The sequence below is a fragment of the Triturus cristatus genome, chromosome 5_1 (genome assembly GCF_964204655.1).
Source record: "Triturus cristatus chromosome 5_1, aTriCri1.1, whole genome shotgun sequence".
NCBI classification, from domain to species: Eukaryota; Metazoa; Chordata; class Amphibia; order Caudata; family Salamandridae; genus Triturus; species Triturus cristatus.
The window spans coordinates 141,395,239-141,418,700 of record NC_140587.1 but is presented as its reverse complement, the minus strand read 5'-3'; the positions used below and the strand labels follow the sequence as shown (position 1 = coordinate 141,418,700).

The 23,462-nt window shown below is 47.7% G+C and overlaps 1 protein-coding gene across 2 annotated transcripts in view; it reads left to right on the top strand.

Annotated features, from left to right (window-relative positions):
- RECQL4 (RecQ like helicase 4) overlaps positions 1–23,462 on the top strand; it is a 183,199-nt gene that overhangs the window by 135,659 nt on the left and 24,078 nt on the right. For both annotated transcript variants that reach the window (XM_085604639.1, XM_085604638.1), the window contains exons 16-21: positions 6,203–6,398; positions 6,529–6,806; positions 8,664–8,801; positions 12,139–12,301; positions 14,879–15,008; positions 21,545–21,717. In XM_085604639.1, coding sequence (XP_085460765.1) covers positions 6,203–6,398; positions 6,529–6,806; positions 8,664–8,801; positions 12,139–12,301; positions 14,879–15,008; positions 21,545–21,717 — 1,078 coding nt within the window. The remainder of the gene's footprint in view (positions 1–6,202; positions 6,399–6,528; positions 6,807–8,663; positions 8,802–12,138; positions 12,302–14,878; positions 15,009–21,544; positions 21,718–23,462) is intronic.

The following is a 23,462-nucleotide window of genomic DNA, read 5'->3' as shown; positions in this document are numbered from 1 at the left end:
GCCTGGACCCGGAAGTGGGTGCCGAAGAGACAGGGCCGGAGCTTTTTGAGGGCCCACACTACAGCGAAGGCCTCCCGCTCGATGGTGCTCCACCGCTGCTCCCGGGGCAGCAGCCGTCGGCTGATGAAGGCCACGGGCCTGTCGAGTCCCTCCGAATCTACCTGGGACAGGACGGCCCCAATTCCATATTCGGAGGCGTCCGTCTGCACCACGAACTCCTTGCTGTAGTCAGGGGCCTGTAGCACGGGGGCAGTGCACATCGCCGGTTTGAGAGTCTCGAAGGCCGTCTGGCAGCGGGGGGTCCAGTGTACCTTCTTGGGCTGCTTTTTTGACGTGAGCTCTGTGAGGGGGCCGACAATGCTCCCATAGTCTCTGATGAATCGCCGGTAGTACCCGGTGAGGCCCAGGAAGGCCCGGACAGCTGTCTGGGTGGTGGGGGGTTCCCACGCCTGGATGGCATCAACTTTTGGTTGGAGGGGAGCCACCTGACCGCTCCCTACTTGATGGCCCAGATAGGTCACCGATCCTTGGCCTATCTGGCATTTGCTGGCCTTGATCGTGAGCCCGGCCCTTTGGAGGGCGGCCAGGACTGCTTTGAGGTGCCCCAGGTGCTCAGCCCAGTGGCTGCTGTATACGGCAATGTCATCTAAATAAGCCGCGCTGAAGGCCTCTAGCCCGGCCAGGACCTTGTTCACTAGTCTCTGGAAGGTGGCCGGGGCGTTCTTCATGCCGAAGGGCATCACCCGAAAGTGGTAGTGCCCATCAGGGGTGGAGAAAGCGGATCTCTCTTGGGCACCGGGGGTGAGCTGGATCTGCCAGTACCCGGCGGTGAGGTCAAAAGTGCTTAGGTAGCGGGCTGCTCCTAAGCGGTCGATGAGCTCGTCGGCCCGGGGAAGAGGATGGGCATCGGTCTTGGTAACAGCGTTCAGGGCCCGGTAGTCCACACAAAATCGTAGCTCCGGGGGGGTGCCTGGGGCGGCGGCCTTTGGCACCAGGACGACGGGACTGGCCCACGGGCTGTCGGAGGGCTCGATGACCCCGAGGGCCAGCATCTTCGCCACCTCAGCCTGGATGCAGGCCCGCACCAGGTCGGGTACTCGGTAGGCTCTGTGTCGCACGGGGGGACTGTTCCCAGTGTCGACGTCGTGGACACACCATGGAGTTACCCCCGGAGTGAGGGAGAAGAGGGCCGCAAAGGGCCGCAACAGTTGCTGACAGTCGTGGTGCTGTTCCGGGGTCAGGGAGGAGGCGAGTCGGACGCCTTCGATGGTCCCGTCGTGGTCGCTCACCACTTCTCGGGGGAAACCTACTCTCGAGAAGATCCCCATTAAGGCCCGGCCCACTACGGGGGCTGTCACAGTTCGAAGCGGGATGGCCTCAGGGTACCTGGTTGCGTGGTCTACGAGGACCAGGATGAAGCGGTGACCCAGGGCGGTCCGGGGGTCCAGGGGCCCTACGATGTCTATTCCGACCCGTTCGAACGGGGTGTTGACGGCTGGGAAGGGCTGGAGAGGGACTTTGACCCGTCCCCCCGTCTTGCCGCTGGCTGGGCAGGTCTGGCAGGACCGGCAGTGGTTGTCCACGTCCCTCTGCATCCGGAGCCAGGCGGCTGTAGGTTTTGTCCTGCCCCAGGTGCCCGGCGAGGGACACATGTGCCAGGTTGAGGAGGAACTCCCGGAATCGGAGGAGGACCACCAGCACGCGACTGGCCCCCAGTTCTGCAATCTTCTGCTCGCTGTACAGTAGTCCTTCGGCCCAATAGACCCAGTGTGTTCTGGTCTGGTCACCGTTGGCCTGCGAGGCCGCTTGCTGCCGGACTCCTTCAAGGGAGGGGCAGGTCTTCTGTTCCTGCTGGAACTGTTCTCTGGTGGGGCCCCCGTCGTGGCGCCTTTGGGCAAACTCCGGGAGGGTGCCGAGAGAGGCGATCTCGCCCGGGGAGGGTTCCGTGGGCCTGGCATCGGTGCCCGCTTCTTCCTCGCTGGAGGCAGGTGGTGGCACGGGCCCCTCGGGCTCGACGGTGTCGGCTGTCATGGACGAGCGGGTGGCCTGGGCGGCCATGGACCGGGTGGTGGCGCAGGCCCATCCGGGTAGTCCCAACATTCGGAGATGCTCTCGCCGCTCCACTTGAGCCCAGGGGGAACTCTCTAGGTCGTTCCCCAGGAGGCAGTCCACTGGAGCGTCGTCGCGGACAGTCACCTTCAGCATGCCCGTCACCCCTCCCCATTCGAAGGGGATCTGGGCCATCTGGCACATGCTTTCGCTGTTGTCGGCCGTCCGGACGGGGCATAGCACATTTGGCAGGATCTGTTCGGGGGTCACCAGGTGGCAGCGGACAGCGGTGACACTGTCTCCGGTGTCACGGAGGGCTTCGGCCCGTCGTCCATTGATAGTGACCCCCCTGTTGGTACTTCTGGGTGTTGCTCGGGATGGGTGTTCGGGGCACCATTTCTCGGCTGCCCAGGCAGACCAGGGACATGGCCGCCGGCTCCCACTCAGTGGACCCCCCGTCGAGGGGTTCTTCCTCTTCCTCCCCTTCTCCCAGGGCGGCAGCCGCCAGTTGTCGGGGCGGGGGCCCGCTGGTCCCACCTCGTCGGTTCATGGGGCAGGCAGGGTCGCTGGCATAGTGTCCTGTTTGTTGGCAGCCGTAGCAGGTTATCGGGGGCCGGGGTCCGGTTTTGGCTGGCGTCGTCCCTCTTCGGGCTAGGCTCGGGGAGGGGTGTTGATGAGGCGGCCCCCGAGGCGGACTCCGGGGCGGCCCGGCTGGGATGTCCCGATTCCGGTTCGACCCTCCTCCTCCGCCGCGCTGGCGGGGGGGTCCGGTGTGGTTTCGCCGGTACTCCCCCCATCTGGTTCCGGGGGACTCGGGTGTTGACCCATCGATCGGCCTCGGCGGCGAGCTTCCGCGGCTCGGTCAGCTTGCTGTCGAGGAGGTGTTGTCTTAGCTCCACGAAGCAGTTGTTGGAGAGGTGTTCTCAAATAATGAGGTCGACCAGCTGCCCGTAGGTGGTGACCTTGCTACCCTTGATCCAACCTTCTAGGGCCCTGCTGAAGAAGTCAACATACTCTACCCACGTGGTACCGGGGATTTTCTTGCAGTCTCTGAAACGCTGGCGGTACATTTCCGCGGTTAGTCCGTAGTGGGTGAGCAGGGCCTCCTTCATATGGTCGTACGAGGTCATCACCTCTTCCGGGAGCTGGAGCAGGGTGTCTTGGCCCTCGCTAAGGAACCGACCCCATAGGCCGGCACCCCAATCCTTCCGGGGTACCTGATGGGAGGTCATGGCCACCTCGTACGCCTTGAACCACTGCTGGATGTCGTCGTTTTTACAGTACTCCTTGACGACATCCTTGGGAATATGGACCTTGGCTTCGGTGGGCGGCAGAGCGTCTCTATTGCTGGGGGTGCTGGTCTCCCCCTTCTGGGCCTTGAGTTCGAGTTCTTTGAGGCCCCGCTCGTGTTCGAGGGTCAGCCTTTTCTCTTCTAGTTCTCGATGCCGTTTCTTTTCTTCGATTTCCTCCTGCAGCCGTTTCTCTTCTAGTTCTCGATGCCGTTTCTTGCCGTTTCTTCTCCTCTATCTCCTCTTGTAGCCGTAGCTGCTCCATGGCCCATTTCTTTTCGTCCAGCCGGAGTTCGCCGTCCAGCCGAAGTCGTGCGAGCTCTAGCTCATGGGTCCGGACCTTCTCCCGCTCTAGTATTTCTTCCGCGGAGAGGCCGGTTTCCAGGCTGTTTCTACCTTCGTTCGCTGGGGTCGGTGCTGGTGGCGTGGCTGCATTCAGGGGCAGGGGACCTTCACCCTGGGAGGGACCCGCCTCGGACTCTATCCAGGTTCTCAGGGCTTTCTGCATCTCTTCCTTGGTACCTAGGCCGGTGGTCGTAATACCCTTGTCCTTGCAGAACTGTTTTAACTCTTTGTGCGTGTACTCTTCCAATCGTTCTGGTTGGAACTCCATGGTCTCTGTTCGTCTGGATGGATAGCGAGTGGGTTACTTGCTTGTACGATCTGCGTTCGGCTCGCATCCCGTCGCTGGCCACCAAATGTTGGAAGGCGGACCTCGGGGGAGTCGGAGAGACCACCCAGAGGGGCCCCCACACTGCACGAAGTAGCCGAGCGCTGCTGAGAAGCCTCCTAGGAGAGGTCCTTCTCCTATAACGTACTAGCACAGTAACACCACCACACAGGACTCGAGGATGTTTATCAAGACGAACAGTTCTTTATCAGCATCTAAGAAGTTACGGTTATCGATATGTACAAGGGGGATCGAGGGATCCACAAGAGTCTCAAAGTCTCGGGTAGGGACGGGGTAGCGGGACAGTCTTTAGTAGCAGCTTGGTACGAGAGTACCCTGGGCCCAGTTCTTGATCCTCAAGCTGGAGGGACTCCGGGTCTCGGAGTGGTCGAGCCGCGACGGCGTCAGCAGGGCTCTGGCGATCAGTTCGTGGAGTTCGAGCCGCGACCAGGTCAGCAGGGCTCTTAAGGTGTTTCAGTTCAGCTTGAGCCGCGACGACGTTAGCAGGGCTCCGAGGGAGGTTTCAGCGAGGTTGGGCCGCGACAGCGTCAGCAGGGCCCCGATGTTCCGTGAGGTTCCTTGTCTCAATAAGGTGGAGCCGCGACGCAGTCAGCAGGGCTCGTGATATAGTCTCAAGCAAGAGTTCTTCTCCGTAGGGTCAGCCGCGATTCCATCAGCAGGGCTCTTGACTCCGGGATACAACTACTGTCCCATTGCGGGGTTGCCCCAGATATAGGTCTGGAGCCCTTTGATGTCCGGACCCTTGCGCTTGGGGGGCGGAGAGGCCAGACGCCCAGCGGGAGAGGCGCCAGGCCCGGGGAGGCCGGAGGACGATCGCACCTAGGTGTTGAGGGACGGTGGGGGGGTCCCATCGAAACTCTCCTCCTCCGGGAGTGGTGAAGTGGCCATGCGGTGCCCCCTGGCCAGATCTTGGTGCCTCGATGTCGGGGCTTCGCTGGGGCCGAGGCCGGAGGGAGCCGGGCTGCGTGGGCTGGTGCGTGGAGCAAGCATGAGGGGGGACCCCGAAGGGATGAGGGGTCCCTGTGCGGCCTGGAAAAGGGGGCCGCTGAGGCGGGTGTAGGAAAACGGGTACAATCCAAAGGGGGCCTCGAAGGGAGGAGGGGTCCCTGGCGGCCTGAAAGGGCGGCCTGTGTAGGCCGGTGCGGGGGACGAGCACAATCCAAGAGGGTTAAGACCACGCCACGAGGCCGGGTCCAACAGCTCTGCTTGCTTATATCAAGAGAAGGGTTTTCAAGGTGAAGTGCTTGGTGGTCCTAGTGCATGTGGTGGTGGACTAGGTGATGGGTATAGAGTCCAGGACGTTGGTACTAGTTTCTCTGTGAAGGCTGAAGTCAAGGTCCCAGCTCTTGATGCAAGTGAAAGTGAGGGGATGGAGAGTAACAAGTGGCCACCGTGTCCCAGATTGAGCGGGAGCCAGGAAAGTTTATCCAGAAGTTGAAGTCTCCAGTAGCAAACAGCTTATCGCACTGCATGGCAAGGTGGTGAGTGGCCTTCATTTGGAGGCGGTACCAGAGGATGGTTTTGCTCTGGGTAAGAATAAGCAAAGATGATATGTAGGATTTAGCAAAGTTTGTCTTACTAAGGATAGTACAGGTATGTAACTATGGTGGTGGTATTGTCAATAGCAATGATGACGCCTCCACTAGACGCAGGCATCTTGAGCATTTTTCAGTACTGTAATTCAGGAGCACAGGGTTGGAGAGGTCAGGGTTACAAGCGTGGAAGAGTCCAGAGGGAGGACCAGGGAGAGCAGTCAGTTTTGGAAGGGGTGGCACATCTGCTGGTGAGGCTTTCTTTGGCATTCATGGCTTTTTTAAATGGTTACGTCATATGTCTGGAGACCGCCGCTTGCACTGTGATCTTTCTCTGTTGCATAATACAAATCAGTAGTACAGTTTGTGAAAACGAAAACAGTCCTGCATCCTCCCTTGGCCGTGCCCACTCACTTTTACCGTTTTGACGTCATTAATTACCCCAAATGCTTACCGACCTTTGTAGTGAAAGTAAATGTAAAAGCTGCTACTGGAATTCCATGTAACGTTTTAAAGTCAGGGATTTGGAAAAACTTCATATACAGTTCCCAAACACATGATTCTTAAAAAAGCCTCTTTTACCTTTACTGCATCGAAGTCTTAAATGAGCTGGTCTTTACCTGTTTCCAATTTCCCTACAGGCTTTGGTCTCCTTATTGAAGGGTGACCGCTTCAGCTGTTTGGACTCTGTCATCGTTTATTGCACCCGCAGGGAGGAGACTGCTCGCATAGCTGCCCTGCTGCGCACCTGTCTCCAGGGAGTGACGCTGAAACAGGCGACCACGGAGGAAGCGGGGGAAGAGGAAGACCTAAAGTCGAAAAGAAAGAAAGCTGAAGGTAGTCCTTCCCTATGCTGACTGGTCATATCTTTATGGTTCACCTCCTCTGAAAGAAGTATTAGTTCTTGCTTGAAATTGTTCCAGTGGTTTATGGTTGATCCGTTGTATTGCTTGTCCTTTCTTTGCAGCCAAAAAGAAGATCCGTAAGCCTCTAAAATGGATCTCTGATTCGTACCATGCGGGTATGTCTGCAGCCCAGAGGCGTAGGGTCCAGAACAACTTCATGAGCGGACAGCTGCGCATCGTGGTGGCAACTGTTGCTTTCGGGATGGGCCTGGACAAGTCTGATGTGCGCGGTATTGTGCACTACAACATGCCCAAGAACTTCGAGAGTTATGTCCAGGAGATTGGCCGAGCCGGCAGGGACGGGAAGCCTGCGCACTGCCACCTCTTCTTGGACCCTGAGGTAGGAAGATGCTGGTGAGATCAGTTAAAACATACCTGCAGTTTTTAAATTCATGAAACCATGGGGCAGGCCTGGGGGGTAAAGTGTGAAAGCAGAAACAGCTGTAGAGCTTTTGTGTTATAGTAAACTTGCAGACTGTATGGGCCTTGCAGTCTTCAGTGTTTGATCATATAGGATGGGGGTGAGGCTTGGAGACAGAGCACATGGAGCCATATAAATGCCATTTTCATGTGTTTGTTGTACTAAGGCTTGTAGTTAAAGACCACCCCATATCTGTCACAGTTTACAGTAGAACTGGGAGTGGATATTCCTAAGAACGCTGGAAAGTTTTTGCAAACAAAATCCTTTTCACTCCTAGTCTATTACACCCACTTTTCTTCAAGCAACCCGTCTGCTCTCCCCCTGTAAAGTGTGCAGATCACAGTTCAAGGCAGCTATGCCTTTGGGGGTGGTGAGAGGTAGTTTGCTGGTGCTCGATCCTTTCTTGGGGTTCAGCAGACTTCCAAAGGAGGCATCCCATTGCACCCTTCCAGGCCACCTCGTTAACATGCTTGTGACATCACGAAAGACTTCACACTCATCGCATGGACTTGGAAGGGATAACCTAGCCAAAAGTCCATCCTAGGAGACAGCTGGTCGACAGGCCTACATTAATAGCTGAAGGCAGCTTTGCCAACTCCTCCTTAGCCATGCCCTCAAGCTCACTTCTCTTTTTATGGAGGTGGAAGAGAGGGCGGAAGCAGCGGCCCAGCTTGTACCACCCTCCTTCCTACACCATCAACAGGAGAAATGAGCCAGGAGGTGGAGTTTGGAAGAGAAGGAACTGAGATTGTTCCCATTTCCCTCCCTTCCAATCCCACTTCCTGATTCAGTTTCCCACAGCCCCTTCGTTTCACAATGCTTCCCCGTCCAAGAGAAGCATTGTGAATCGAAGGAGCTTTGGGTCTGCGCCCAGCAAAGTGACAGACACTGTTTGAATATTTTGATAGCTTAAGAAAAAAATCTATATAGTCATAAGTTTTATATTGGTCATCAATCAACCAGTGCAGCATCAAATGGGCAGTGCAGCGTAAACAGCGATGCCCCATCTCCGTTACCTACATGAATATTACATAATTGATGACGCTGACTCCTTCCCTATGAAAACTCACTCCTATTTGGTGTTGCTGAACTCCAGACATTGAGGGCAGCATTTCCTTGGTTAGCATTAGCAGATTTATTTTTGCCCATTTGAGAAATGCAACATAATCTTGATCAAATTTGTTATAAAAAAAGAAAATGTATCCATATTTTTCATTATATCTTCGGTCTGCAATAAAATATTGATATGTTGTTTGTACTGGTACACAGCTCTGAATGTGCTGAAAAAATATTTTGTATACATCTTTAAACTATAGTAAAAAAAAAAAAGCTCTGGCGTAGAGGCGCAGGACCACACTGGTAGTGGAAGGGATACAGAAGTGAGCAAAGCTGAACTTGGTGTAGAGCTGACACTATTTTGTGACTCGAACCATCCACCGCTCTCCTCCACAAACCTTTGTATACCATTTTGGTATATAGATAAGGAGTAAACAAAGGCCACACAGGTGAAGTAGTGTCTGGGTACAGGCAGGTGCTTTCTGTGCACTTAGACCTCCCTTATTGCTGTTGTGGCCACCATGGCTTCACCTGCAGGAAATGGCCCAGGCATATGAATGAAAGGGGTCAGCAAAGATGAGTGTTCATGAGTTACCACAGTATTAGAGTCTGCCAAAGAGGCACCTGCATGCTCTGCTTGTCATGACCTCTATTGCTCTCTGCATGTTGTGTTTGCTGCGTGTTCTCTTGTTGGAACCTCACCGCTTTTTACTCTATCAGGGTGGTGATCTGCATGAACTAAGAAGACACATCTATGCGGATACTGTGGATTATTTCACCATCAAGAAGCTGGTGCAGAAGGCTTTTCTGAAATGCAAGTGTCGGGAAATCCAACAGAAGACGCAGGCTCTAAATTTGGTAAGAAGTTCCAGGGGTCTGGCTGCTGACTTTGATTGCCTCTGCCTGTATGTTGTGGTTCAAACACCAGAGTGAGCCAGAGAGCGCCCTACTAGTGGTGAGAGGTTTTAATGAGATGTGTGTTGCACCGTCAGTAGGAATTAAGCAAAGTACCATATCACCTACCGGACATTAAGGTGTGTATGTATGTTTAGATATCTTTCAAGTTCTTTTATTCCACAAAATGCTGTTTATTAAGCATGTTTCACAGGATATTATTTCAAAAATATTTTTGAAATATGGATTTCATCCAATGAGAGGCCTAGGTTCAGTCACTTGTTGTTACTCTAGTCATACGCATTGCATTTAGTGTGCAAGTTATTGTTTGCATGGTAGGTGTAGGAGCTATGGTTTGTGGAGCTAACTATATCTGGGGAATTCAAGTTATTTTTCTGTTTTTTTAATAACCCTAACAGCGCTTTAACTTTTGTTTTTTCAAGTGATTTTTTTTAACCTAAATTAAGGTGCTGCAAACAAACCTAACCATAACTTCATTTTAACTGTTTCAATGAATGTATGGCTTTTTGATGCTACCTCGTCCATGTTTAGCCACAATCCTTGACCTGTGGACATGCCCTGCACCCCACCCCTGCTACGAATGGACATTATATCCCATTTATAAAGATATTTTGCAGCACGGTGCACTACTTTGGCAATGGAGGTCTAACAGAAGTGTTTGAAAAGATGCGAATCCAGCTACAGATCTGTTAATCCCAAGTGGACATTGGTGTTCCTTTTTTTTCTTTTAAATGGACTGGCAGATCCTCCATAAATAGCCAAGATAGTTATATATTTTAACCCTTCACAGGTCTGCCCAACAGCTTTTTGTATATTACTAATTTATTAAAAACTACTGAACTGATTTAGACCAACCCACGCGAAGTAACATCCTAGTTTTCTAAGTTTTAGTGTAATTCTGTTCATTAGTTTTTGCCAAAGCAGGGTGAAAAATTTCCCATGCATGCCATCGAGATTTGAGAAGAGGACAACGGTGTCACAAATTATACTTCTAGCCTTCCTACTGCCAGGAGATCCTTACTCCAGTGGGTACAATATTGCATAGTCTTGATTTTCATGGCAAGGCTGCAGCAGTGTTTTGCAATCTATTTGAAAGATCTCTGTTGTTTCACACCGAATAGATGGGAATGAGCATTTCAGAACCAAGTATCCCCTTTTGTGACTCCCAGGGTTTGGAATTGAAATCAAAGATTGGGGCAAGCTCAGCAGGTTCCAGTCAACACCTCTGGAATTGGACCCTCCACGGAGAACTTTCAAAACAAACTTTTTTTAAGTGAAGTCATCCTACATTCTAAATAGGACTGTTGGCTACCCGAAGGGACAATACCTGACATATGGCATGGGGAGAGAGAGCCAAGTCCTCCCTGAAGGATGCTTTCTATTTGAATTGGAAGCACAAATTCAGATACCACTTTTCACCTTTCATGCTGATCCTCAAGGTAAGCGCCAACTGTAGAAGGCCTTATTTCATGATCCTCTGTGGCCTTCCACATTTGCTTATATGATCTCATTAGACTAGCACAGGCTCACCTCTTTCCTTTATGTCACAGGAAAGACACTATGTCCCAGGGAAGGCCGTACATCCAGGAAATACTTTTTTCAACAGTCCTCTAAGTTTTAATTTACGAACTTTTTTCCTGATGGTGTACATGGATATTATACAAACTACTTGGAAAGACTACATGGGAAAATGTCCAAGCTGTTGTAGTTGTACACTAGAACAATGCATTGAGCCTCTCACATGTTCAGTTGTTTGTCTTGTTTTTTTCCTTGTTTGGGAGTCAAACTCATAGCTTACCAGGCAGCCATTGAAATTTACATGAATTCTCTGGATCATACTTATTCTTTGCCAAAGGAGGGATTAAAGGACAGTGTAATTTGTTTTAATTATTATTCCCAGTGTGGGGTTTGACCATTGTTGTAAGTGCTCTGGCTAATAAGCGGTTCCAGCCCTGGGCCGTTTCTCACATTAGATGGGTCACAGGCAAAACATAGGTTTTGACAGCAATACTTACTGCAGAGTAAGCTGCAGTCTCCCTGCTGAGGTGATTTAGACTATTTATTTCATCTGTTGTTCGCCTTCTCTATTTAGCTACTCGCAGCCTGTATCAGATGTGATGCATTAGTTCAAGGCTATGAGTGGTATACCAAAATGGATTATTGCGTATCCCTCCACACAGACCACATGCTTCTTTGTCCGGTATCCTTGCTTGCCTGGTCGGAGATTGACGGAGAAGCAGAATAAGTCAGATGATACCTCCAGCCTAGTGGTCCACTTGGATAAATCCACCTTCCCATGTAGGGCAGGGATCCTAACACAGGTTGACAGATGTAATCACATAATTTATCTCAAGATATAGCTTTAAGTATCTAGGCATACATGATCAAACTTGACAAGAATGCTCAAAAAGAAGTGGTGCTTACAGCAATAGAACGGATCAACCATAAACTATTGGTTGGACTGAAGGGAGTGGGCCATTAGAACGTTAGTTACTCATAGTATTAATACTTGTATTATTAGTCCTTTACCATCCAAGCCTTTACTCTCTACATTCTATTTTATCTATTGGGTGATGAAAAGAGAACTAGGTTTGACTGGAGCTGCTTGAATTTAAGAAGTGGAGACTTGAGGAAGGAGAGATGCCATCTAGCCGGCTTCCTGTGATTTGACTTTTAAGCATTTTAGGTTCTAGAGCATCCAATCTTTGGTACTATCCGATGGGATGACTTTCTATTGGTGTGCCTGAGGGATGGTAAGACTAGAAATACAAGAGTTGCTATAATGAGTGTCTTTGACTTGTTTCTCGTTTCTGCATAGAGATGTGAACCAACCGTTTGGCTGATTGCGCTCCTAAGACTCCCAGTGTTTCCCTGAAGCGCCTTTGAGGCAGTGGGGCTTTACTATCCACACTAATGAATGTTTTGCACTAATTACTTTGTAGGAAGACTTGTGTAATGTTTTGTTTCACTAATTACTGTATAGAGTTTCTTTTGTTATATTTTGTTACACTAATTACATTGTAGGACTTATTTTGTAATATTTTGTTACACTAATTACATTGTAGGACTTATTTTGTAATATTTGTTACACTAATTACATTGTAGGACTTATTTTGTAATATTTCTGTTATACTGATTACGTTTTAGGATTTTCTGTGTAACGTTTTCTTTGTATCAGAAATTCATTGCAGACTATTCACTGAGTACGTTTGCTGAAGTAACCACCTTCTCCAACTCTGACGATTGTCACTTTGTTTCTTTCCTCTGGTTTCTGCGGTAGGGGGAAGTGGACGACTGTGAGATGATGGATGTACTAGAGCAGTGTGAGGAACCGGCCCAACTGTCCGAGACCGATCTTGGAACACAACCGAGGGTCTGCTACAAGCACGAGCGCACCATCCCCATTGAGCCAACAGTACAGGCCCTGGATGTGCGAGAGGAAGGTGAGAAGTGTGCCTGCCTTTATAGTGAACCAGAGACAAGATTTATAGAACACAGCACACGAGGCGCCAGAGTTTAATTTGGGCAGATTGAGGTGGAGGGATACAGGGTGGATGTAATTAACGTATTCGGTTGTTCGTATCTGCACACCTAAATCTGGCTGATATGATTTATAATTCCCAGAATGAGTAATAATATGCAGACCCAAGTTCACCGGGTCCTTTTCCGTGTTGTCACCTATTCTGGGGGTCAATTCTTGCTCTGAGAAAGTGGTAAATGAGAGCGAGGTGCTATGGGGGTTGCTGCAGGATAGTCTGGGTTTGCAGAGGGAAGCATTGCATACACCCCCATGCCATAGGAGGGGAGCAGAGGAGCCCTGCTGCCCCTATGCCCACAGCCCTTTCTGAGCAGCATGCAGTTTTACAGGCTGTAGTTCTTGCACTCAGAAAATGGAGGGCTGGCACCACCAGACCGATCATGATTGGATGGGCATGTATCCCAAATGAGGAAAATGTTTCACCGGATTCATAATTAGGCCCTTGGTAGAAATGTAATGGCTGGCAGCAGATGTAGTATGCTAGTTGACAATAGAACTGACAAGCAGCTTCCTTGTGACAGTGCTTTTGTTTGCATTTGAAGAGAAGTTCTCTCTTCTCCTACAAGTATGGTTTTGTGTTCATAGATGAGCTGACAAGAACAGGAAAAGCCAGAGTAAATTGATTTAGTCTGAGGGTGGATGCTGATGAGGAGGGCTAAACAGGACCACCATTTGAAGCTTTCCGCTTGAAGAGAGACCCTAAGGCCCTTTAATGGGAGCTGGCTTTTGGGATGTAGATATATTTATATAAGGCGTGACAAAGTAGAGAATGAGAAAATATTTGGGTGTCTTATTCCTAAAGATGGTAGAAGGACCCAAGTAAGAAGGTTAGATCCCCAAGAGATGTGGTATTGAGTGCGAAATCTAAGGAGCTTAAAAAAAGCGTTTTGAGAGAGGCAGGACTAGAGCCATTTGCGTGCTAGGCCTCTAATACCTCAAGAGTTGAAAAAAGATAGTGTCTTCAGTTTCTTCCTGAATTTCTGGTGATTGAGAGCCCTTCTGATGTGTAGTGAAATGTTCTATATCCTGGGTGTGTCACCTGAAAAGCAATTTTGCCTTCTGTTTTTTTTCTGCCTTTCCCTGTTCTCAGTCTGGCAATTTCGACATTCCTAATATATTGTAATTCAGTCACGGCAACTCATTTATTGGCCACATATTCCTAGACAACATATCTAAATCAAATATCACATATACTATGCCACATGCATATTTATAATGAGTGAGGGCAGTATTAAATTGTGATTAATCTTCTCCTTCTAGTAACGGGAGGTTATTCTTCAGAACTTTGGTAAACCCCTGGAAGGAGCCAGAAGCTAGAAATAGCAGAATTTGCATGTTTTACACATAGATTTAGTTGAGATTAGGAGATTTTGACTAGTAAATATTAGGTTGTGGGTGGAAGTTGTAAAGGTACCCTGGGGCTATGTGGTGCCTTGATTGCCAGTGATAGTAGCTTGTGATATTAGTTTGTAGAGGGCCCTGTTTTTCTCAGAGAGGCAGGCAGATTGACGACAGTAAGCTGAAGGGGGGTGGGGGAGGGGGGTCTGAGCGGTTATATAACGTTCTGGTTGTGACGTGTAATTCCACATCGAGGAGTAAATAATACATACTTCACCGAGTATAAGCGAGTCCATCAGTGCTTTGGATGTAAGACAACAAATGAAAGGGGGGATCTTTCATATTCTCAGGCCTTGGTAGTAGGTGTGATGGTGATGAGAGATTCCAGACACATGGGTGGGTTGAAGTGAATGCCAAGATTTCTGGCAAAGGAGGCAAACGTCAGGGAGTCGGCAAGTGCTGGGACTGAGAAAAGATCTGCATGTTGTCATAAGTTAGATGCATCTCTCTCCCTTTCCCTGTGTAAAATACCTCTGCCCCTATCATACATACTGTGTGCAGGTGAGCAACATTAGAAGTATATTTTATGTACACTACACTACTTTTCGTTGGGTTGACCTCTACTTGCTAACTCCTTAACATTTCATTAATGTGATCTCACAGTATGAAAATCAATTAAAGCAGACAGTATCCATGAGCTCATCCTGAACCACAGACAACTGCTTCTACACCCTGGCCCTGGGACTGTAGGGATCCACATGCCAGCAGAGCCATCAATGAGTTCAGTGTTCACCACACACTAGGAGAATCTAGCCATGGGCACATTACAAACCACTCACTGGTATAATTAATCCATGGTGTCTCATTGCACGTGGCAACCTAGCAGAATATCCATGCCTGGACACGTAAAAAAGCACACACTAGCAGAATCTGTCCTTGAGATCAATGTAAACCACATACTAGAAGTGGCTATCACCGGGCTCATGGTGAACCGCCTGCTATCGGATGTCTACATGGGTTCTTTATAGAGTACATATTAGCAAAATCCAGCCACGTGCACATTATATGCGTGCACACTAGCAAAGTTGAGCCATTGGCTGTGGTGGTAAACACGCACTTCCCATCTTGGTCTCTTTCATTCCAGGTATAGAAACCTTACTGTGCTACCTGGAGCTGCATCCCCGGAACTGGTTGGAGATGATGCATCCCACACTTTCATCATGTCGAATCCTCTGTTATGGTGGACCTCAGCAACTTCGGACAGTGGCAAAACGGTGAGCGAGTTTCTGAACCACCTTTTTCAGCTTTTACTCACCACAATGTATTTTCTAACACTCATCCTTACTAATAGAGCAGGATGACCCAGTCATGAATCCTGGGCCTTAGCAAATATACCAGCAGATAGATAGGTGTCTTTTCACCTGTATATATTTTTAAGGACAAAGCCAGAGAGGCAGTGTTAGAATGGTAAAATAGCTAAAATTACCCAGGCTCAGGGCAGTGAAAGTGCACTGGCTTTGATAGCATGTGCAGGCCAGTGCTGGGCCCCACGTTGCTAAGAGGAGCATTTTAGCTTGTAACATGTTGTGGCATGCTTGCACAAGGGAACACTAATACAGAACAAATCAAATGCAATACCTTGACTCAGTGAGTGGAGTGAAAGGTTATAGCAAAGAAATTGGTTTACTGTGAGTTCTGTTTATCACAATTATCCAGTGAAGCAGATGTTTCCAGGCAAAATATTGCATTGTAAAATATTTACTAAAATATTTGCGCCTTCTTTCTCTAAACAATTTCTAAAGAAACAAGGAACCCTGGAAATCAGAGGGACCTAGGGTGTACATATGAATAACAAAAACAATGGTCCCTTCCAAGACTGATTAATTAATAAAACGTAGAATTACAATGACATCTACGTATGTGGTCTCCAAATGGAGAAAATGAGTGACCAAAAACTGCAGAAATCAAGAGATTTTGCACATTTGAGTGACTGAGAAGGAGATGCACACTCTAGGTCACAATACATAAGAGTATCTTTGCTTTTTCGATAATATGCACATAACAATCAAAGTTAAGACACTAAGATCAAAGATGTTTCGATACCGACTATAGTTGAGAGATCATCATCCAGACCCAAGATTTAAGCTGTATCCGTGGGAAATCCGTGATGCTGAATAGAAATATCGAAAAAAAGAAGAATATCCAAGAACGATGTCTGGATTAGGCAATTCAGCGATCCACGTGCAGATCCGTAAGTATACGGCTGGCAGGCGATGCGGTCATTGAAGTGCCGGATTCCCGTGATAGCGCAAGCAAGGTGGACCAGGATACGGTGGTCTCCTTTGTTTCCGCAATCGCCTGCAAGCCGTATACTTATTGGACCTTCACATGGATTGCTGAATTGCCCATTCCAGACCTCTTTCTTCACTCACTGAAACATGCAGTTCCTGAGACCTGGGAATCTCTTGATTTCTGAGGTTTTTGCCCACTCATTTTGCGTGCTATTGTTCCTCGTTCTGATTTATTGTTTGACTAAATAAATTATTTTCTCCATTTGGAGACCTCATACGTAGATCTCATTGTATTTCTATGTTTTATGAATTAATCAGTCTTGGAAGGGATCACTTTTCTTATCATACATGCTTTCTCTGAACAACACAGTGAGTTGACCTAAGTGGCTGAAAATTCAATAAAAATGTTAAACTTCCAGTAACTCCAAATACCATCCCTAAAAATGAGCCCTGGCTCGACTCAATGTCTAAAGTTCTAAGTTAGTGTGCCAGTGGGACCAGGCGCAAAGTTTGCATTGCCGTTTAAGGAGCTACCTTAGTGATGGTAAATCCTTCTTCTCAATAGTCCACAGTTCAGGGTAGGACCAGCTGTGGTCCAAACTGGGTTGGCAGGGTCAGTTCAACTCGGGCCACTTCCGGGACTGGAGCTGGACTTGCACCTGACATACATCCACAAGAGGTACCAAACAAACATCAAGTTCATATCTCGAAGCTGGACGGTCGCAGTCGTAAATTTCAGTTGGCAAAGGATGTGGGGGACTCGAGGTGCCTACTGGTCAAGCAGACTCATGATTTTGGAATAAGAAACGGACCTGGAAGGTCACTGTCAAGAACCTCTTCAAAGAATGATATTCCAAGCTCCATAAGAATTAGGGAGATACAGCCAATGTTTCTGGAATCAGGGTGATTGACGGGGATATTACCCCAAGGCATATGGTGAAGGGGGGCATGCTCAGTTTCCTTGGAATGAGGCCTGTACTGTTTCTGAAGGGGTGGTACCAGACCAGTCAGGGACATTCCAAACAATCCACATTCTCAGTTCTGTTATACTTCCCTGACGATCGTCTGCCCACTGGACATCTAGATTCATTTTGGCCCAATCATGGCTAGCTGGGATAAAAGATACTCGTGGCTCTCGGGAGAAACAAGTGTTTGAGACACCTCCTCCCAAGCATCAGTATGCAAGCCTACCGTTTGTCCTTCTAGTTAGTCCTGCTTCTTTGCTGACTCTAGTATTACAGCTTTCTCTTCTTCCAAGGCAAGTCGCAGGAGCAGGGCTTCTTCAGACACGGGGCCTATTCCTGTCCTTAAGGAAACCACCAGAAAGGTCCCATTCCTAGCAAACTCCTCTCTGGGTTTGTGCGTTTTCTCACCATGAAGTTCACACAAAGGGTGTAGGAAAATTGCTGCAGTACTGCCCCTCCTTTTTGCCTGGTATTTGATGCAACTTTGCTCCTGCTAATCATCTCCCCAATACCAGTGTTCCTTTCCCAAAAATGTACAGTTGTTTACCCAATTGGCAAAACTATTAGCACCCTATGTAAGTCCCTAGTAAAAGGTATTCCTGGTACCTAGAGCTTGAGGTGCTAAAGAGGGTCCCTAAGTGCAGCAGTACAAATTGTGCCACCCTAAGGGACCCCTCACCAAGCACATGGAAGGCTGCAATTGCACACTGTGTGTCTTTGTGCAGACAAAAGTGAAAACACGACATGGCATTCTTCCCTGCGTAAAGTCTAATAGATCTCTCTTTGGGACTCAATTCAAATTGCGTCCACTAAGCCGGGCATTCTCTGCCATGCTCAACAATCCCCACTCAATTGACACGACCTGTAACACATCCCTGTGTGCCATCTCCCCTACCACTGCATGGAATATTTGTAAGTCACCCCTACAATAGGCCTAACCTCCCTAAAGCAGGGTGCTGAATATTACATGTGAGGGCATACCTGCGTGAGCAGATATGACACTGTGCCGGTCACTCCTATTACTGCCAGAACAAGTGACCAGGGAAGTAATTTGAAGAGCATGTGTTGGACACTGTTGAAAACGAATTTCCCAGCTGCATGATGGCTTCACTGAAAATAGGGATGTTTGGTATCAAACATCTCGTATTGGTAAACCCACCCTGATGCCAGTCTCTGATTTGCCAATACATGCACTCAGAGGGCACTTTATAGGTGCCCCCTGAAAACCTACCAGCCTCAGGAGTGTTTCTTCCATCCTGCCACCTGTGATTCTGTTCTGACCTCCTAGGATGAGAGCCCTTTGTTCTCATGAGACCCATAACAAAAGCCTGTTCGGGAAGAGGATGTAACACCCCCTCTCACAGGATAAGCCTCTGGTTAGCCTCTGCCCACCTGTCCAGAGCCCCCTTGGCACCTGGACAGGCAGAAAAATGTGCTAGTCAGGTGGGCGCGCTGACTTCATGCTAGTATCACACCTAAAGTGGGCTACTGAGAGGTGGCAACGATTTTTCAGCAGTAGCCATCTTGGACAGAGTTATGGACACTTTCCACAGGAAGTGGTCATATAGAGAGCGTAGTGGCCCCATGGGGTCCATTGCCCATTGGCCACTACGCTACACTCGCCTAGCGCCTCTAAATTCAGTATTAAGGGAATTGTCTGGCACCATAGAAGCAGATTCTGATGACCCAAGAAGAGAGAGGACAATGAAGAGCTGCAAAAGCCGAGAAGAGGGAAGAAGCAGCTGACCTGGTACCAACCCTGCTGGCCTGTCTGCATCCCTTATTGAAAACAGCGCCAAAGTCAACTCCTCCTGCAGCTGTGATTCCAGTAGCTTAGGAGGACTGCCTGCCTTTTAAAAAGATTCAAGACCTCCTGTGAACAGCGGACCTGTTCTAAAGAATCTTCAAAAGAGGAGACTCTTAAGTCCTCCGGGACCGCCAAAACCGGACACTTGAACCCACCACTGCATGCGTTGCCTCCGGCCTTAGTTAAGGTTGGCCACTGGTGCCAACAAAGTTCCCCAGCCCTCCAGAGCTCAAGTCCATTGAGGTTTCACCCTTCCTGGACTCCCCAACATCGCATGCAGCCTCTGCATGCGGGCCCCCGCATGCGAGACTGCTCCGGGTAAGAAAAAATCTGGCATCTAAGGACACCTCTGCACCCGTCGCCCCTGGGCCTTGGAAAAGAGGACCAAAGGTGCCCCCTCCCCCAAGCCCCGAGCATCACAAGGCCTGAGCCCACTTTCTTGTTAAGCCTGTCTGGCTTCCTAGCCAGAGCCTGCAGCCTCTTTTTACAGTGAGCAATCCCCTTTGAAGTGCATTGGGCTCCCAACGCTGATTTGCACCCTGCACCTGGCCGCCCTCATGCCGCTGGTGGTGTAGTGTTGGTGCTGCCTCGGACCTTGCCCACCACTCACCTTAACTCCTGGAGATTGGTCTTGTAAGTCGATGTACTGTACCTGTTTGCAAGTGTCCACTTTTCAAAGTGAAAAGAATTTATATTTAAAAACGTACTTACCTGAATGATTTTTCTCTGGTGCTAATAATATATAAAGGTACTTTATATTTTTATAAAGTGGTTATGGATCTCCTTCATGAGTTGTTACATTTATTAATCATTGTGTGTGTATATGCAAATGTCTTGCACTTCTCTGTCTAGCCGGGTCTGGTGGCTCAGTGGACAAATGCGTCCACTTCAGGGGCCTGTGTTCGACCTCATGGCCACAGGTTCAAATTCCAGCGGGTACACTAAGCCTTTCATCCATCTGAGGTCGATAAAATGAATACCATTGAGTTGGGTAACAATAAACATCTGTTATTCAGCGCCAAGATACCTCCGGGTGAACGTGCTCTTCAAATACACATGTTATGTTATGTTAGGTCTTAAGTCTAAGGCTGCTTGACCACACTACCCACTAACAGAGCATTTTGGGATTACATAGCAAGCCCCTGTCCACTCATAAGGGAACCCCCGGACTCTTTACATGGTATATGAACTTATTGATAGCTCACATAAAGAGCCAGTTTCCTACAAAGCGCAAATGCCGGATGCACGAGACACTATATATCCTGCTTGACGGGCACTTGTGCGTATCCAGTGACAACCAAAGAACACGCTTGTTTAAGTATGTGAACCCAATCCATTCAAGGCAGGAGGCCTCTTCCAGGACTTTCTTCAAAGCAGTGGAAGTGGGGGTGGGGAACTTGAGGAGGAGGAAAGCGCTGGTATTAATTAGTCAAGCCATGCGTATTGGCTTCAACAGAAACAACATGCCAGCACCAGCCAGCCAAGGCCTCACTGTGACTAGGTGATGCATAGCACAAACAGGCAGTGGACCACATGTACAGTGACAGGCAGAGATAGGCTTGCAGTGAAGAAGATGTAGACTCCCAATCTCGTGACAGAAAAATGAGTTTGATTCCAGGCCTTACTGCACAGGTGAAGGCAGCAACAAGGTACCGGACGTGCATACCCCAAAGAGAGCTACATGCTGCCAACAGTACCCAGTCAGCAACTGCTGTTGTCCGAATTTGTTATTTAAAAACAAAATAAATTACAAAGTGAAATCTGTGTGTGATTTTTATCACAGGAGATCAACTTGATCCACTGTATTGATATGGACCAGACGAAGTTCAGATATGTTTTTAATAAATAAAGATATAAAACAAAATCTTAAGAATTACACTTCATCGCCTGTCATTTGGTGGCTCTTTAATATTTATATACGCTCTTTGAAGCAACTCCTTCAGCAACACCAGCTGAATTCCAAATGTACATCATAGATACCCATGTCCAAAAATGCATTCCAACTGGTACATTTTGTACTTGAATATCTAAAGCATGTCTTCAAAATATTTTGGCGATATAGTACAGGCTTTGAACAGTACCGTGAAACATGAACAGTACCGCAGCACACCAATATATAATGCATGTTAGTAGAGTGCAGGGCTATAGTTAAGGAACTCTAGATAGATGCATTCATGGACTATTGTGATCCAAACTTCATAGTCTAGTGCAGTAGCAAGCAGATTTATTACTGAAGGACGATTTAGCTTTTCATACAGCAGTGGGGTGCTGGACAGCTAGATCTGCAGCAAAGGTAAGCCACGTTATTTATTTGCGGTCTCAAATAGGGCAAACTCCACCTAGGCAGGTTTCATATGTACAGAATAAGTATGAAATAGGCAATCATGCATTTAATGTCATGCTACCACAGACAGATTTTTAGCATAGTACAGATTTAGTTGTAGCATTTACAGAGGTAAGTTTAAAACAGGTGGGAGTGAGTCTCTGGAGGTTGATATTGGTCTTGACAATAACTTTCTCAATGGAGCAGTCCTGTGCAAGCTTTGCTCGTTACCCATTCCTGTGTCTAAGAGGCACCAGCTATAACCATACTAGAATGTTGCTTTGTTAGACAACATCTGCTGGGGTATTAAGATCTATTGTGGCATTTTCCGCCTAATATTGTTATGTTGTATCAGTTCTGCCATGTCGTGTCCACCATTTCCTTCCTCCTCTCTACTTATGTATGTTGTTCACTGTTGTTCCAGCTGCCCTCCCATTGCGGTGTGCATGGCCCGCGAACGCCTGGCGGGCAAAGACCATACCCACTGCAGCGAATTGGAGTTTAACGTGGTTGAATTGGCTGACTCGATGGGGTGGGAGGTTCTCCCGGTGAAACGTGCACTCCGGCAGCTGCAGTGGAACACTGAGTTCCAGAAAGGTAGGCTTTCATCTCCCAACACAGGTGTATCCTGGGTATAGTTGTTGCTTTTTCATGTATTTAGATTTGCAAACTCTTTCCTTATTAGTAGTTAATACACAAGTTCTAGAAACTGAAATGCAATAAAAGACTCAATATGGTTATAGAGAATAAAAGAACAGACTAGTTAAACTGTAGATACATGACTCCAAGATAGGAATTTAGATGGACATTGAGTCTCACAGCATTCTAGTTCCAAAAGGTTTGCAAAACATTTTATGTTTTTTGTTTCATTTTGTTTTGATTCTAAAACTTTCATCCCTTTTTCAGGAGGCACGTCAGGACTGATTTTATCTAACCTTGTTTCTTGTCACTTACATTTGAACTTGGTAACACAATACTTTTTATATATAATTGTGTTTACAGTAACCTAGTTAACATGCGTAACATTTCTCTATAATACCAAATATGACACAACAGCAATCAGTAACAATTTGTCCAGTAACATAATTGCATCTTCAGTTACACAAGTGTGTTTTGCAACACACGAGGTGGCACAGTAAAGCTGTTGTTTGTACTGTGCATCTATATGGGGGTCATAACTGTAAATCGTGCTTCAACATTGGTAGTTGAATAACTAATAAGACATAGGAAAGTGAAGACGCCCCTGCTCGGTACACAATGTTTATTTGCTCATGCGAAAATGGAATTCACAAACATTTGCTAGGAGGATTTATTCACTGTTTCGGGAAAGTCCTAAGTCTGCGCCAATGCAAGGTCATACAACTGCAACCGCTCTTTTGTAATCTTTGAGACTGAGACCTATAATTTTTTTTTTACATTTTGCCCTGAGTGAGTGTGAAACCACTAATGTTTTTAAAACAATAGCGTGCATCAAATCGGTTTTATTTAATGCTCTATTAGTGAACTTATTTTTAAAGTTGCTCTTAAAAAATGTATGATAATTTAACAAATCTACTGGTAAATTCTGTCAATTTTTTCAAATTGCAAATATTTGACTATTTTATATTTTGAAAACAATCACTAAACTTGATTCCATTGTTCTAAATGTATTTGCATATAATCCAAAAGCATTGTAAATAGCAAATGTGCAAATGTGTACACTTTTTCCAAGATGGAACCATTGTCACTAGTGCAATCCAAGCTTTATAGCTTACTGTATTTTCCTGGAGCTCTCATCATTATAGTAAAGGCTTTGAGTTAAAGACCCATGTATGCATTTTGAACTTCTTGTTTATATGGATACATATACGACAATCGTCTGTGCCTCAAACATACTGTTTTACTGTAAACCTCTTTAAAGCACACTACATAACAACGCATTAACAATATTTCTCTGCACCCAGAACCCTCCTATCACTTGTTGACTGCATGCATGCTTTAGACCCTGTATGGCGCCCTGCTGTCTTTTGACTTGGTGTTCGCTGAATAAATACCACATGCATACATAAACTGGCAGTCAAAGAGTTTGTGCTGCTGTGGATTGTACTTACTTGTCCAGTGGACAATATAAACATGAGCATTGGTTGACCGTACTCCCAAGCAACATGCCCTGGGCACCGAGTGATTGGAATTCCAAACTTCTGCTCCTAGACTGCCTGATCTGTACACTTCAACTTACAATACGAGAAGTCGTCACCCCTGGACCTGTGCCTTGCATGTCACTACCAGGTCAACCTGCACTAGCCCCATTCCTGCACCTTCAGTGCATGTTCAACTAACTCTTTCAGCCCAGCTTCTGAACA